Source organism: Ochotona princeps, chromosome 28 (assembly GCF_030435755.1).
Source record: "Ochotona princeps isolate mOchPri1 chromosome 28, mOchPri1.hap1, whole genome shotgun sequence".
Taxonomy (NCBI): Eukaryota; Metazoa; Chordata; class Mammalia; order Lagomorpha; family Ochotonidae; genus Ochotona; species Ochotona princeps.
In genome coordinates this window covers 21,315,374-21,331,424 of record NC_080859.1, presented here as the reverse complement: position 1 = coordinate 21,331,424, position 16,051 = coordinate 21,315,374, and the positions used below count along the sequence as shown (strand labels likewise).

The window sequence follows — 16,051 nt, the reverse complement described above, 5'->3', positions numbered from 1 at the left end:
ATTTATTATTTTTTTTAAGATTTATTAGTATTGGAAAGCCGGATATACAGAGAGGAGGAGAGACAGAGAGGAAGATCTTCCATCCAATGTTTCACTCCCCAAGTGAGCTGCCACGGGCTGGTGCGCGCCGATCCGATGCCGGGAACCTGGAACCTCTTCCGGGTCTCCCATGTGGGTGCAGGGTCCCAAAGCTTTGGGCTGTCCTCAGCTGCTTTCCCAGGCCACAAGCAGGGAGCTGAATGGGAAGTGGAGCTGCCAGGATTAGAACCGGCGCCCATATGGGATCCCAGGGCGTTCAAGGTGAAGACTTTAGCCGCTAGGCCACGCCGCCGGGCCCCTAGTCATTAATTTATTCATTCAAAATGTTTTTGAGAACACAGACAAAATAAGTCAAAGAGTTTGCATTTCCCTCTTGTTTTTCTGACTTGGTCTAAAGGAGATTGCAATTACCTGTGAGGATATGTAGAGGGACAAAGTCACTTGTGCCTGAAGAAATGGAGACGGGAAGGTGTTGGAGTTCCTTGCAACTTTTAAAATGATGTCTGTTCGTGAGATCATGCAGGACTTGGGTTGTTTGTCGAATCCCCTGTGAAGGAGGCCTCCAGGGGCACTGTCCTCATCGGTTTGTGTGTATTTCCAGTGTCACTGAAGTGATCTCATTCCAGTACGGCTACTGTATTCAAGACCTTCAGTTCTATCCTGGTGTTCGTATAATTCGTTAGGTGTTCTCCCTCGGGTTGCCGGCTTTTTTGTTTTCTTTCTTTCTGTGGTCCTCAGAGAATTGCATCATGAAGGGAAGGAAAGGAATTGTTGATTAAATCTAACCACACCAAGCTCCACACGTCACACACGACTGCGTAGCTACTTGAACGCTGAAGGGAAGCAAAGACCGAAAGAAATTATTTATGCGCTGGAGAGTCCTTGTTCAAGCATAAACATTTGTACTCCTGAAGGCTACTTTGTGGCGCTACAATTAGGAATGAGAACTCAGAAGGATTTGGGGGGAGAAATTGTTCTCTAAGGACCCTCTGCTCCACTCCTTCCTGTATCTCTTGTGTAGTAGGAGGGAAAGACTTATTTTTTCCCCCTAAATATTTTTGTTTTTTTTTTTTCAAAATAGCAGAATAGGACCTCTCTAGGGTATGATTTTAAAGCAGCAACTGTGCTTGTCATATAGAAGGGGCTTCAACGTGCTCTTCCAAGGGAGAGGGCAGAGAAATAGCCCAATACCTCTGAACCCATGGGCTTCTGCCCTCAGCTGGGACCCTGGCTGGGAGCAGCACTGAGCTGGAAGGCTGTGCCTCTTCCCCTGGTTTGTTGCGGAATCATGGGAAGTGAGGGAAGTCCCGGGGTGAAATGGGTGATTGGGTCCCTGCTGGAGCCTCTCTCATTGAGAGAGATTGCTGGCGCTCTTGTAGACTCATCGCAGCACCAACCCCAATCTGCAGAGTAACTAGCTTGCCGGTGACCCATAAGACATTGCGGAGCTCAGGGTGGTTTTAGAGTGTGGCTGCATCTTCTCTGGAACCCCAGGTCCAGTGCAGAAGAGGTTGGCTGAGAGAGTGTCAAGGCAGATTCTAATATTAATCAGGCAATTCCCAAAGGAGCTGTGTAGGAGGAGTGGGGAAGGAGACATGGGATCGTTCACTTGGAGAGTGTGGCCGGGGGAGTTTCTCCTTTCTGGTGGATCACAGTAAGATGGTTCATGACGACTGCTTTCTGCCCATACCAGAACTTGACAACAATCCCTCTGAGTTTGGGGCAGTGGGAAAAGGACCGGGCTGTGGTCTCTGCCAGCAGCATTCTTGTTTCCTGGCCCAGTCACTTCATAACCTGTGCAGGTGAACTGAGCCAATGAATTTTAAATAATAATACCCTCTAGAGTTAAGGATGGTAGAATTGACAAATGCTTCAAAAATACCATGTACATTTAAGGAAACACTGTCAGTTAATATGTTTACAATATACATTAAAAAGACTTCAAAAACTTTATGGAAAATGGAACTAAACAGAAAGCTAATTTTGGCAGGGTTTTTTTTGTCAACCCCATGCATAGTTTGTTCATCATTTGCATTCCCTCTGAGCTTTTTCAATGTCTTTCCTATAATTTGAGGCTGGAAACCTATTGATACTTGAAATGACACAGTTCTTTCACAACGGAGACACATTTAAAAGACGACTTACTTTTAACTATGAAGATAGCTATTGTGAAAATTCTCATAATTACAGATTACAGTATTAAAAATCAAAACTGCCTCCACCCTATTCCTTACAATTGACATTTCAATTTATCTTTCTAGTCGTTTCTCTCAGGTGTCTTGATTGTTGCTGTGTTGTCAAACAAAGTGAATTCATGTGTTCACTGTTTTCTGGATGTTTTCTGGGAAGCCACACACTGTCTTGACAGTGGGTCACCAGGGGTAAACAGCAGGGCCAGGAATTCATCAAATGTCCCCAGATGGAAGTCACACTGTAACACAATAATTACTCATGGAAATGTGAATCTTCAATGGGAAAAACTCAAGCATGGCTCAAACACCATATTCTTCCATTCATAATAGGATACTCAGTAGCCCCAGTGAACAGATAAAAGTTGTTGGAGCTATTAGCAGAATGCCTGTTGCATGGCTACTATTCACTGGTTGTGTGGCCTTGTGAAGTGACTGAAATAGCAGCTATGGAAAATAAATAATACAGCTTCAAAGAATTGTTGACAAGAAGCAAGAGAAAATGAATGAGTGATGGTGCTACTTGCAGCACAGCCTGAACCTGGAGCAAGAGCAGCCAGGCTAAGAGCAGTGCACCTGCAGAGTCAGAGATGTTGTGGCCGGCCGAGGAGGATGTTCAGGCTGCAGCTGGTGCCTGACTTCTGTGCTTAGCAATGGGAACTCAGGGCTTCAGGGAGTGTTTTCCCGGACTAACCGCTGTAGGCCTGGCACGATTCTGGGTGCTGGGAATGCAGTGCCAAGGCATGCAGCATTGCTGTGCTGGAGCAAACACGCTGCTGATAGGCAAGGCATGCCCCACAGTGAGCAAATGCATCATAGGATGTCTGAGGGTTGCTGGTGTGCAGGCCAGGAAAAGCAGGGCCTGAGAATGGCCGTTCTGTAGGCAATGATCAGGGAGCACCTCCTTGGCAAGATAACCAGTGAAAAATATTCCCAACATTGTCTGCTCTTGAAGGTTGTTTAGAGACCTGGGAAGAATGGTTATAGGGCAAGCTGGCAATAAGCTTTTGCCTTAGACTCCTGATCCTTGTTTCCCAGTGTGTTTTTAATATATCAGTGTGGCTGTAGCCCAAGTCCCGAGATCCAAAGAGATCCTCCAAACACTTCAGAAAGCGAGGGAGGAAAACTTCTGTGCACTCAGGGGAGGAGCAGGGCCGGCAGGGGAAAACAGCAAGTGCAAATGGCCTGGGGCAGAGAGTAGCAGGGAGACCCAGGCGGCTGGCGTGGAACTGTGGGCAGGCCAGGCGCAGGCTACATGAGGCACTGGTATTTCCTCAGAGTAGGAAGGGAAACCATCGGAGGGTTTTGCACGGGTGGGTCAGGTGGGGCTGAGAGCAAAGGCAGGGCCAGCAGTCAGGGGCCTGCGGAGAGGATGGTGGCTGGCTGAGCAGGGCAGTGGAACGGATCGGATTCCACTTGCAGCAAAACGAATGCAATTGGAGACCAGGACGCTAAGTGACGTAAGCCAGACACAGAAAGACAGGAATTACACGTTCTTTTCTGACTTGTGGGAGTTTGCATAGAGGCATAAAACTTGTGTGGCTGTCATATCATCGGGTCTAGAGTTAAGAACACTGGTTCACTGGATGGTGCTGTGTGCATGACAATATGCCTCTCCGCATGTTCTGATTATTGTCATGAGCCTTTCGCCTAGTGATACTATCTCTGTTTTCAAGGAAATACAGCCTAGATATAGGTTTATGTAGATCATGTCTACCTATGAAGTGAACGTTGCAAGTTGTTAAATTTATGTCCAATGCTGTAGCATAATGGGTTAAACTGCCTGTGATGCCAGCATTCTGTATTGCTTGAGTCCCAGCTACTCCACTTTTCCACCCAGCTTCCTGCTAATACACTTGGGAAAGCAGCAGAAGATGGCTCAAGTTTTGGGGCCCTGCCACCCACGTGAGAGTCCTGGACAGAATTCCTGACTCCTGGCTTCGGCGTGGCTCAGCCCGGGCTCTCTCATGGCTGTTTTAGGGAGTGAGTCATCAGATAAGTATCTCTGTGTCTCTTTCTCTGTCACTCTGCCTTTCCAATGAACAAAAACAAGTGTTAAAAAATCAAATGTATACAGACAAGAGAAGACACTTAAGATGAAATCTATGCTTCTCTGTTAAAACTGGATGTGGCCATTTGGAAAAGTAGACACACAGAACAACAAAAAAGGGCTAGCTTCTGAAACGGTGGAGTTGTGAAACAGTAAGAACAGGCAAGAGAGACTCCGGGGGAAGGCAGAGCTGCCATTACTGGGGGAGGAGCGCTAAGGAAAGCAGGAAAAGCAGACATTCTGTTTTGGAGCTGAGTGCAGGGCTCGGGTGCCGGGTGAGTTGCTGGAGTTGTCGCTGAGAGAGTTGTGACTCAGGTGAGAGGTGTGACCAGAGAATAACGTCTGGGAGTCATCCCATGGTGCTGTGTGTGTGATGCCATGCTGTGATATCACTGTGTGTGTGTGTGTGTGTGTGTGTGTGTGTGTGTGTGTAGGTGGGGGAGTGAGGATGGACCCTCCGGAGTGAAGCTGCTCAGGTGGAGAAGGAAGGAGTAGTGGGTGATGGGGACCCAGAAAGAAGAGCCAGTTAGGTGGGTGAGAGCCTCAGCTTCTGTAGGCCACAGGAGGTGACTGTGGGCTGGTGGAAGAAGGTCAAGTGTGGCCGGAGGGGGCACTGTTTTAGTGCTGTGCTGGGGACTGGACTCTCCCAGAAGCCTCATCTGGTTTGGATGGCCGATCCTTCCTAGTACGTCTTTTTTGTTGGACTCATGAAGTTCTAGGCTTAAAAGAATACACATAAATGAATGAGTGAATGGCTGGGTTAGGAGATTTCTGGACTGAGAGGACCCGAGGTGACTGACAGGTGAGCATTTGGCACCCAGGTGGGGAAGCAGCCTGTTCATTGTGTTTGGGCGTAGTCTGTCAGTGAAGTAGGCCACATTTTCCCTTGGCCGCCAGCCCCTGGCTCGCGAGGCAGAGCTGAGTTTCATGGGAAGGCAGCTTGCAGAAGTCCTGTGCGTGCTGGGGCAAACGTTGGAGCCACCTTCCCCTCCCCTGCTATTAGCACCAATTCCCTTCTTTCTTCTGGTAAAATAGATTCATGTTCAGTTTCTCTGTACCACCTGACTAGGGCGTCTACTTGTGACCAGGAAGTGAGGCTGAAAGTTGGAGCCCTGATAGTTACCTGGATCAGGTTACAAAGCAGTGAGAAGTTCAGGCCAGGGAGCAGCGGGGATCCCCTTCCAGTGACTGTTTGTCCCGCGGGCACCCTGTGTGAGATGGAGACGTTGGCCCCGGTCCACTGGGTCGTGTCTGGACATCTTGGTTTCTGAACCCTCCCTCTGCTCTTGGGAAACCCCACCTCTGAATGTCCTACTTTGTTTCCTGTTGCTGCTCCATGTCAGGCCCTGGGAGGAGCTCCTAGGGTGGTTTAGTGAGCTCTGTTTTCTTGTTCCCTTTTTTTTTTTTTTCAGTTATTACAGCCAGGATGGTCTTCAACATTTTTGAACGTGAGCTAAGGCTGAAATAAGACACACGGTTTGGAAGGGTCTTTGCACAACAAATGAAATGTTTTGTGCTTTCTACTCATCTGGGGTTTGTTTCAAAATATGTCATTTCTTAAAAATCAAAATTACATGAAAGTAAGAAAACTACACTACAAAATATTAAGCATATATTAATAAACATTTAATCAGTGCTGAATAGGTATAGATTCTGTTCCAATGACTTAAAATATTAACTCATTTCATGCTTAGAGCAGTCTGATGAGGCAGATGTTCTAGTATCCTTACTTTTGTAGATTAGGACATGGCGGCACAGAGAGGGTAAGTAATTTCTCCAAGGTCACACAGCTGATGGTTAAGTGGAAACCAGAACCCAGCCAGTCTGGTTCCAAGGTTCAGACTTTTAACAGTATACTGACTGCTTTTTACTAATTTAAGTTTCTCAGCTTTGGCCATTTTTATACTGGCCTTGAAATATAGATTTACCAAATAGTACAGATTAATGCTTTTCCCAAATGGGTTAAGATCTTTCTCTTACTGTCTTTTTTCCTCTCTCTCTCTCTCTCTTTTTTTTTTTTTGCTGAGACAAACTGTTTATAGACAGAACTGTATTCTCATTGCAAATTATTTCTGTATGCTCATTGACAAGAAACTTGAAAGGCCAGTATTTTTTCATTTAACTTACCACTGAGGTAATTACATGTGGAAGTCACAAAACCATGTTTCTTGAAAATCTTTTCAAAAGAATCAGCCTATTTTTTTTTTTAAAGCAATGTTGATGTAGCTTTTTTTGTGCGGAGGAGGCGAAACTAAGTAGAGCGACTGGCCACTTGAGTGTATGTAGCATGCTTGCTTTTCAAGGTCAGTGTTGTTCTGCTTGTCATTTGTGGCGCCTTGTGTGGAGGTGAATGCAGGAGTGGTGGCCATGCTGGTGACAATTTCTGGTTGGTTAGTAAGTGCTCCCTTCTGGCATCTGTCATCTCAAGCAAGGTGTCATTTGGCAAGCGGAGACGGTGGGTGCTCCGGAGAGAGCCTCCGACACTGGGTGCTGGCGCTGCGTGAGCCAGCCCGTCTCTGTGGCAGGCTGTGGGTGAACCAGAGCGGGGACAGATCTTTCTCCCTCTTTCCTGCTGGGTGGTGTTCTTGTACAGTAATGTCCCTGGCCACCCTGCAGAGCAAGCCTTCTTATCTCAGGGGAGTCTCATCATAGAAAATGCAGGCTGGTGACAACATCTGGGTCATCATGGCCAATCTCACACAGAAGATGTTGAATCCAGTAGTAAGGCAGGCATTTCTCTTTCAGCTTGGATCTCTCTGGCAATTGAAAGAGACGGTCTCCACCCACCTCAAGTGCTTTCCAATGCCTGAGAGAGCCGGCCTCTGAGTCTCAACATGGATAGGCTCCTGCATTTGGTCCCAAGTTCATTTCCTTGTTTGAGTGTACTCGCTCTTCTTCTCCTTCTGATTGGCTCTCAAGGGACAGCGAAGAGAAAGTATTTCTTAAACTCATTTTGTTTAAAAAGAAGAAAGATGAGCCATCTGAATAAAAACACTAAAGAATGTAACAATCTAAGTGCTATGTTTACCGCAAGATTGTGCCTTGGGCTGGAAATTTGACAAAATTTGCTGGGGCAGTGTGTGTCTAGTGGCAGATGTGGTTAGCTGCGCGCCACAGGCGTCTAAAGCTCAGGAGTTTTGCCTTCTTCATGCAGTGCTCGGACTTGATGAGACAGCCCCCGTCGGAGCCACTAGGAGGCGCCCCTCCTCAGTCACAGCAGTTATCTGCAGTACAAGCACAGCTCTTGGTGCCCCCGTGGGATCCATGCTGGTCCCGGGACAGGTCATGGCGCCCAACGTGTTTCTGAACTTTGTATTTAGAATTCTCTGGGTTTCAGGATTGTAGGGTGGAGATTTTCCACCTTCTTTGGTAACATCATTTTATTAAGCCCTGATTAGATCTTTTATGCTGGAAACTGATTCGACCCAGATTTGGACCAGGGCCCAGACTCAACCATCTTTCAGTTTCTTGCACTGCGTGGGTGAGACCTTGTTCTGGATGGAGGACCAGGCAGATCTGTTTGTGAGAGAAAGTTGAGTCCAAGTGCCTTTTGCCTGTGAGAGGATAAACACTGTGCTGGTTTCTGGCCCTGCTTGTCCTGAAGTGAGTGAGCGGTCAGGATTCTGAACTTGAAGTTCCCTGTGGTGGTGAAGGATGTGACTGTCAGGTGATCCAGCAACGCACTTGCTAGCACCATGTCAGTTGGAGTCCTATTTCATTGCATTGTATGTTTTAAAAATCAAATCCATCCAATCTTTGTAGTTGTCTTTTTTTGGCATATCTTGTTTGTTCTTTGCTCAGTCATCAGTAAAATCTTAATTTGGCAATAGTTAATAAGCAGCATGAACTCCAAAAAGTTATGGCAAAAATGTCAAGTGTTTGATTAGTCTGTGAACTTTATGTCATGGGAGGGCAGTTAAGTTGGGTTGCTTTTGAGGGCCATGTTGAGTTATTTCTAATTATTATTATTATTATTTTTTAAAGATTTATTCATTTTATTACAGCCAGATATACACAGGGGAGGAGAGACAGAGAGGAAGATCTTCCGTCCGATTATTCACTCCCCAAGTGAGCCGCAACGGGCCGGTGCGCGCCGATCCGATGCCTGGAACTTGGAACCTCTTCCGGGTCTCCCACGTGGGTGCAGTGTCCTAAAGCATTGAGCTGTCCTCAACTGCTTTCCCAGGCCACAAGCAGGGAGCTGGATGGGAAGTGGAGCTGCCGGGATTAGAACCGGCGCCCATATGGGATCCCGGGGCTTTCAAGGCGAGGACTTCAGCCGCTAGACCACGCCGCCGGGCCCTCTAATTATTTTTTTTAAAACATTCTGTAAAATGACAAAAACAAAGTGTTTTCTTCAGAAAAAAATGTTTTGTCATTTTATTAATGTATCACTGTTGGAACTCTTCTTTTGTGTAATTAAAATCCAGATGCACAGTGATTAACAAAGGGTAGACTCGGGAAATACTTGTGATTTTCCATATTATATTGTTAACCGATAAAATAATATGTTACAGAGGGGCCAGCACAGGGACTCAGCAGGCTGATCCTTAGCCTGCAATGCTGGCATCCCATATGGGTTCTGATTCAATTCTTGGCTGTATCACTTCTGGTCCAGCTGCCTACCTATAACCTGGAAACCTGAAGAGAATGGTTTAGGTCTTGGGCCCCTATACCCAGGTAGGAGGCTGTGGGGAGGCTCCTGGCGTGGAATCAGCTCAGCTCTGGCCATTGCAGTTATTTGGGGAGTGAGACAGTGGATGGAAAATCTCTCTCTGTAAATTTGCCCCTTCAATTAAAAAATGAAGTCTGGAATAAGAATAAAAAGTTAGAGGTAGATTTTAGATGGCAGAATTTAGAAGCAAGGTCTGTTTGCCTTGTGTAAGTCATGTGTCTGGTAGCTGTTGTACCATCTAGAACTTTGAATGAAAGGATAGAATGTTTTGCTCATGGGACATGTTCCTGATGGTTATTAGTCTTTTTCGTGTTCTGATTCACTCCTGTGGATTATCACAAAAGCAAGAGGAGGGACACGTGTGTCGTTTATTCTGGAACAGAAGCCACGCTGTCCCTTTTGAACCACTCAAGAAAACTTGGTGTAATGAAAGTGACGATTACATGTGCTGTGGTTGCAGCATTGAATGGACTCCACTGAAGTCATTGATGGATATGGAGAATGTATTTTTGGTGTAACACTGTGATTGGTGTCCACGGTGAACAGGGTTATTCATCACTATTCACAAGAATGATAGTGATCAATGAAGACAGGTAACTGCTCCACGTGTCTGGGCTTGTTTAATCCTCATAACCACACAATGAGGAAAGCATAATAAGAAATCCATTTTTATGGGTGAGGAAACTCTGAGAAGTTACCATCTGGTGGATTAGAAAAAACCCATGGTCATGGGGAACAAGGCTCTCTGGCTGCAGTTTGCTTTGTTCAGCTCTCTGTTTGCTGTTAGGAGGGTCAAGTCTCGACTATGTGGGACTCCACTTCGCGCAGGCTCACTTAGGAGGAAGCTGAGAATGCACAAGGGAGCACAAGCTCTTGTACTTCAATGAAAGGAGAACGCGTGAGACTGATTGTCGCATAGGCAGTGGAGACCTGGACTGCCTCAACTCTGCCCTGGCTTGGGAACTTCATTAACAAGTCACTGAGTCTGAGCTTGTCTCTGGAACCTGAGAATTACAGCACAGTCATGGAGGCTTCTACAACATGAATAAAGAGAAGTGAAGATTAGTTGAATCTGTTGCACATGGAAGGCAAAGATCTTAAAAAAAAGAGATCCCTGGTGGTAAGGAAAGTAGGGCTTGAAGTAGGAAAATATTTGTCCAGAACCATTTATTGGTCTATCTAGAGCCATTATATGAATGGTTCTCGATGACTGAAAAGATTTATATGTAGAAGAGAAGATTCTAACCATGTAGCTCTTAAAACACGCAGATGGCAAGATATCATCCTCAAATATGTATTCTTGATTTTTTTCCTTATGCGTTGACTAAGAGTGAGAAGCTCCTCTAAACCAGCGTCCTCCTGCTTTACGGGTCCTCGTTTCATTTCCCCCCCAGATCGCTCCTTTGATGACCTCAAAAAATCCAAGCTGCGCCCGGAATTCCTTGCCACAGGCCATCTCTCTAACATGCTGAATGGAGGTGATGAAGTCTACGCGAACTGTATGGTGATAGACCAGGTAAGGCATGGCTGACCTTGCAAGGTGGCAGTTGAGCCTCGTGGTGCTGCTTCTGATGCTTCCCCTGAGCGTGGCCCTGCGGTGCTGCAGTGGGTGGAGTCTCACCTGCAAATGTCACTGACAGTCAAGCTAATTCAAAATATCCATTACCTCACATTGTGTGTATGTTAAAACCAACTTGCTTGGCAAATTTTAAGTATACAATGAAGTATTATCAACTATTCTATACCTTAGATCTCCATAACATCTTTTTTTTAAAATAATTTTTAATTTCTTTACTTGAGTTACATAGAAAGCAGGTGAAAGGTGGTGGTGACGGGGAGAGACTGCATACCTGCTGGCTCGCTTCTCAAATGGTCAGGTCTGGGCCAAGCTGAAGCCAGGAGCCAAGAGCCAGGAACTCCATCTGAGTGGGTGTCCCACATGGGCGGCAGGGACTCAAGCACATGGGCCATCATCCATTACTTCTCCAGACACATCAGCAAAGAGCAGGAGTGAGAGTGGAGCAACTGGGTCCAACCAGCATTCTTATAGGATGCTGGCAGTGCAGGGAGTGGCTTAACCCACTGTGCCACAATACTGGCCTGCACATCTTCTTTACTGTATAACGTAAATCTGTACCTGTTAACCAATGTCTTCTCATGTCACTATTCTGGTGAGTTTGACTTTCTACTTCTTAGAATTGGAGTTCTGCTTATTAATGTGGTCATGGAGAATTCATCTTTCCATGTTGAGGTTAGATGACTTAGCCTGAGATCCTCCAGGTTCATGCATGTCATTGCAGAACGCAGGATTTCGTTTTTAAGGCTGGCTACGATTTCTGTGTTTGCACATGGAATGTCACGTTTGCACAAGCAGTATTTCCTTAAGTCATTCCTTCAAAGATGAATGCTTAGACTCCATGGTGTTTCCTTTGGCTTCATACTGCTAAACGGTAGTTCAGTTGTGATTTTTCTTGAGGAAACTCCACAGTAGCTTCTGTGATGGTTGTACTAATTTGCATTCTCATCGGGTGTTAAAGGGTTCCCTTTGTTCCTAGCCTCACCAACACTTATCCTTGGACCTTGTGATAAAATCTGTCCAAAAAGGTGTGAGGTGATAATCTCACTGTGGCTTTGATTTGCCTTCACTGAAGATGATTTGGAAGAAAATGTTGGTTTAGGTGCTTTGCCCATTTTGAATCAGGTTGTTATAGCATTTTTGTGATGAGCTGTATGGCTTCCTTCTGTATCTTGGATGTTTTTACCCCTTATCAGACATGTGGCTTGTGGATATTTTCTTGCATTGCATGGCTCACCTTTTAATGTTGTTGATATTTCCTTTACAGTGTAGAAACTCTTTAGTTTGATGTTTTCCTGCTTTATTTACCATAATTTTGGTGTTACACTCAGCAGTCATCGCCAAAACTAAAGTGTGTGTGTGTGTTTCTGAGAGCTCTACAGTTTCAGGTTTTACATTTAAGTCCTTAATATATTTTTTGCTTGTGTGTGTGTGTGTGTGTATGTGTGGTGTAAGAAACTATTCTTTCAGCATTGTATATTTTTAGCGTCTTTGGTAAGGTTTAATTGACTACGTATGTGTAGGCTTATTTCTGGATTTCTCCTCTGTTTCATTCACGTATGTGTCTGTTCTTATGCCAGTACCACAGAGTTTTGTTATAGTTTTGTAATGCAAATCAACACCTTGAAGTCTGATGCTTTATTCTTGCTCAAGATTGTTTCAGCTAGTTTGAACATCTTGTGGCTTCATACCAGTTTGAGCATTGTTTTTCTCTCTTTCTGTGGAAAAAAAATTAAAGCTTTGCTTTGAGTCTACAGATCACTTGGAGTAGTATAGATATTTTGACAGTGAATGAGTTTTACAATTTGTGAACATGGGGAATCCTTCCATGTTTTTGTCTTCTTTGATTTTATTTCTTTAATGCTTTGTAATTTTCAGCATGCAAGTCTTTACCATGTTCTTCTTTTAAAGAATTTTTTTCCTTCTGCTGTGTTTTCTCAGTTCATGTGAAAACACGGACTTCTTAGTTCTTGAAATCATGTTTACTTTTATTCTTAACCTCAGTGAATATTAGACTATTTTCACTTGTGTCAAATATGTAATGTTTTTAATGACAGTATTGTGAGAAAGTTACATTGTTATGTGTTCTAAGATGTATTAATATGCAAACTTTCCCAAACCAAAAATAAGGTTAGGATATAAGTTCTGTTTGAGAATATTTTGAATGAGAAATAGATTGCTTTAGTAATGTGGCGCAGATAACCCCGACCCCCCCAAATGAAGCCCGAAAGCATAGAATTAGAGATAACTCAAGTAGCTCCATCCTGCAAAATGAAGACAGTTGCTAAATACATGCGATGGAGCTTGAGAAACAGAACTGAAATCTATTTCGGAGTCCCTGAGCTCATTACACAGGTGTAGGACAGAAACACACAACCTTTCAGTGTTCTCATATCAGCTTGGAGAGTGAGGATCATGTGAAGGGAGCAAATTAGGCGTATTAAGGTTTCTGACAATGCCTGGAAAGTGTCTTATCTGCTTTCCTTTTTCTTCCTCACCCCAGCACAGAAATCTAATAACATGGCTCTTTTCAATTAATTAATTAATTTTAGCATTTATTTATTTATACTATTTTTAAAAATTTCTCATTAAATTTTAAGGGTATCATATTATCTGATAAGGAACTTCTCAAGATGAATTGAACATTTCTCTGTCACATAAACTCTTTTGAAAGAGTATTTGGAATTAATAATTTAGACCTACCTAGTTTTATATTTACAGAATGCCTGTATATCTTTTTGTCTAATTCCTAGTATTTTACCGTGTTTCATTCTGTTGTTCTCTAAGTGTGTGCATGTATGCTTAATGTGTGTGCAGATAGTTAAAATATATGTAAATGTTTCAACTGTTTCCCCTTCTTGATTTTTCTTGGTGTGCTTTCTTAAAAATATGGACTTTCTTTTATGAAAGTGCTGTGTGGTTAACAAAGTTAGGAAATGATCACTGATACAATGCTCGTGAATGAATTATCTTTAGATCTGACTCCAGTTTAGCCAGTTGTGTCAGTAATGGTTTTTTGGTGTTGTCCTTTATTGTTGTATCATTGAATCTGGGACAGATCTTTGTCCTTTTATGAGTTTGGTTTCTTTTTAAGAGTAAACATCACTTTTGTTTCTGAGTAAATGTCTTCAATTTTTGTTTGAAATTTTCTGATGCTTGGATTCAAGTTGTAAATGTTTGGCAGGAGTTCTGTGGAAGAGCTGATGTAACCTTTGATGCACCGTATCAGGGGGTGCATGGTATAAATCTTTTCCATAATCGGTGGCTTATTTTACTTCTGCTGTGTTTCTTTTTCAGTGAAATCATTATCATTTTCTAAGTGTACTGTCAGAATATTTTGAGATTGTAACTATTTCGTTATCCCTTAGATTTTTACCCACAGGTTTAAGCATTCACGTAGGTGATTACAATGATGCTTGTTAGTTCAGGACTCCCAGTTTCTCCCTTTTGTTGCTTTTGCCTGTGATGGTTTTGTTTCCATGTGGTGTCACTCTCTTCCTTGTAACTGTCTGGTTCAGAAATAGAGCATTTTGATGATCATCACCTCGAATCCTGAGGTCATGACCCCCTTCATGCTTAGATCCAGTGTTTGGATGAAGCACGATTGTTGTTCACTCCTGTAGGCTGGGCTGCTTCCTCCTGGGATGACTTCCCTGTAGTTCTTAGGGCCGTCCACCAGCTCCCTGTTCTCTGTGATCTTCCCAGTCTGCAGTCTTAAGGCAGGAGCACAAGGGGTTCGTTACTTGCTGGATGTGGTGCTCCCTGACTGCTGTGACAGGATTTACTTTGAAGTTGGGGGGCTTTGTGTCTTCTGCTTATGCTGTGTACGTGGATTATCTGGATTTATTTGGCTTTTCAGTTGGCACTTTTTGTTGGCAGAATGCTGTGACCACCTCACCCTTGTTTACCCAAATTGCTATGAACTAGTCTTTGAATTACAACTGTGTATTCTTTAGTTTTCTTTTCCAAGTATTTCTAACATTTGTCCTTCATTTTCAGTCACTGGTTCTTAAAAATGTTTAGAGTATTATCAGTTTCTGGTTTTGTAATTTTTTTTAAAAAAAATGATTCTATTTGTGTAAGGTGACCAAATTTCATGTAATTCATAAAGATACATTTAAGAGCCTAAGATACTTCCTCCCATACCCGCCCCCAATGCTCCCACTTCCCTTCCTCCTTCCTTTCTTGATTTTTCTTTTAATTTTTACAGTGATATGCTTTCAGCTTATTTTATAATCACTAGCCTATAAAATCCTCAGCTGATCAATTTCCTCTTGGTCAATCATGTGATAGCAGACACAAGAACAAAAACATATTGTGGCAGAATTCTTTATTTACACAAAACAAGACAAAAAGAAAAAATAGCACAGATGAGAAAGAAGGTGGAGTGTTTTCGTTTGGGAATTGTATCCAGCCTTTGCTGAACCAGTCTTCCTCCACTTTTCAGGTTGGCGATCTGGATATCAGCTATGTCAGTGTAGAGGGGATTCATGCCAACGCCAGTGCTGAAGCCATGGGTTCCACCCTGGGCTCTCAGAGCTGCATGTACCTTCCTCCTGCGGAAAACAGCCCTGGTATGTTGTTCCCAGGCAACGAAATGATGGCCAATCCTGAAGCCAGACAGCCCTTACGTCACCACCTAGCTCACACACTTCCAATTTTGATCTTCATTTAGGTCTCCATGGACCCAAGAGAGAACAAAATCATCTTAAGAAAAGAAGGTAAGATGTCATATTCTAGAAAAAAATCGGAGAAAATCTAAGAACCTTATTGCTAGATTTGGAAAAAATCTATTCTTGAATTCTTTATCGGCCCTACCACTTTCATCTGTATGTGAAAATGTTGCCCCTCTGGGGGCTGGCATTGTGGCATCATCAGTTAAGCCACCACCTGCCATGTTAACAGCGTGTATGGGTGCTGGTTCCTCTCGCAGCTGCTCCACTTCTGAGTTACCAGTTCCCTGCTAATGTGGCTTGGAATGCAGCAGAAGATGACCCGAGTCTTTGGGTCCTTGCCACGTATGTGGAATCCTAGGAGAAGCTCCAGGCTGTTTTCCTTGGCCTTCCCAGCCCTAGCTACTGTGGCCAGTTGAGGAGTGAAACAGCAGATGAAAGATCTCTCTCTCTCCCTCTCTGTAATTCTGCCTTTCAAATAAATCAATACATCTTTTTTTTTTTAAAAGGCATGTAAGAAAACTGACTAAAGTGTAATAGAAGAAAACATGATGAGATACCCTTTCATACCTACAAGGTTGACAAAATCTGAAACTCTTTTGGTGGCATGGGAATTCCTATGTTGAACTGATGGGAGCAACCTTGTCTACACCTTTGAAAATAATTTGAGATGACCACATGAAGCTGAATGTGCGTTTTGCTCTTGTGCGCTGGAATGTGCTGAAAGGTTACTTCAAAGATGAGTGGAAAATGCAGTTAAAGCTAATTGTCCATTGGTGCAAAGCAGTTTTGAGGCCTTGTATAGTTTTTTCATAGTATACACTTCCGCAGGCCTTATGAATTTCTTTT

The 16,051-nt window shown here is 43.7% G+C and overlaps 1 protein-coding gene across 1 annotated transcript in view; it reads left to right on the top strand.

Annotated features, from left to right (window-relative positions):
• Positions 1–16,051, top strand: part of ARHGEF28 (Rho guanine nucleotide exchange factor 28) — a 251,694-nt gene that overhangs the window by 146,900 nt on the left and 88,743 nt on the right. The window contains 3 exon segments of the mRNA XM_058656335.1: positions 10,348–10,469; positions 14,977–15,151; positions 15,154–15,250. Of these exon segments, the coding sequence (XP_058512318.1) occupies positions 10,348–10,469; positions 14,977–15,151; positions 15,154–15,250 (394 nt within the window).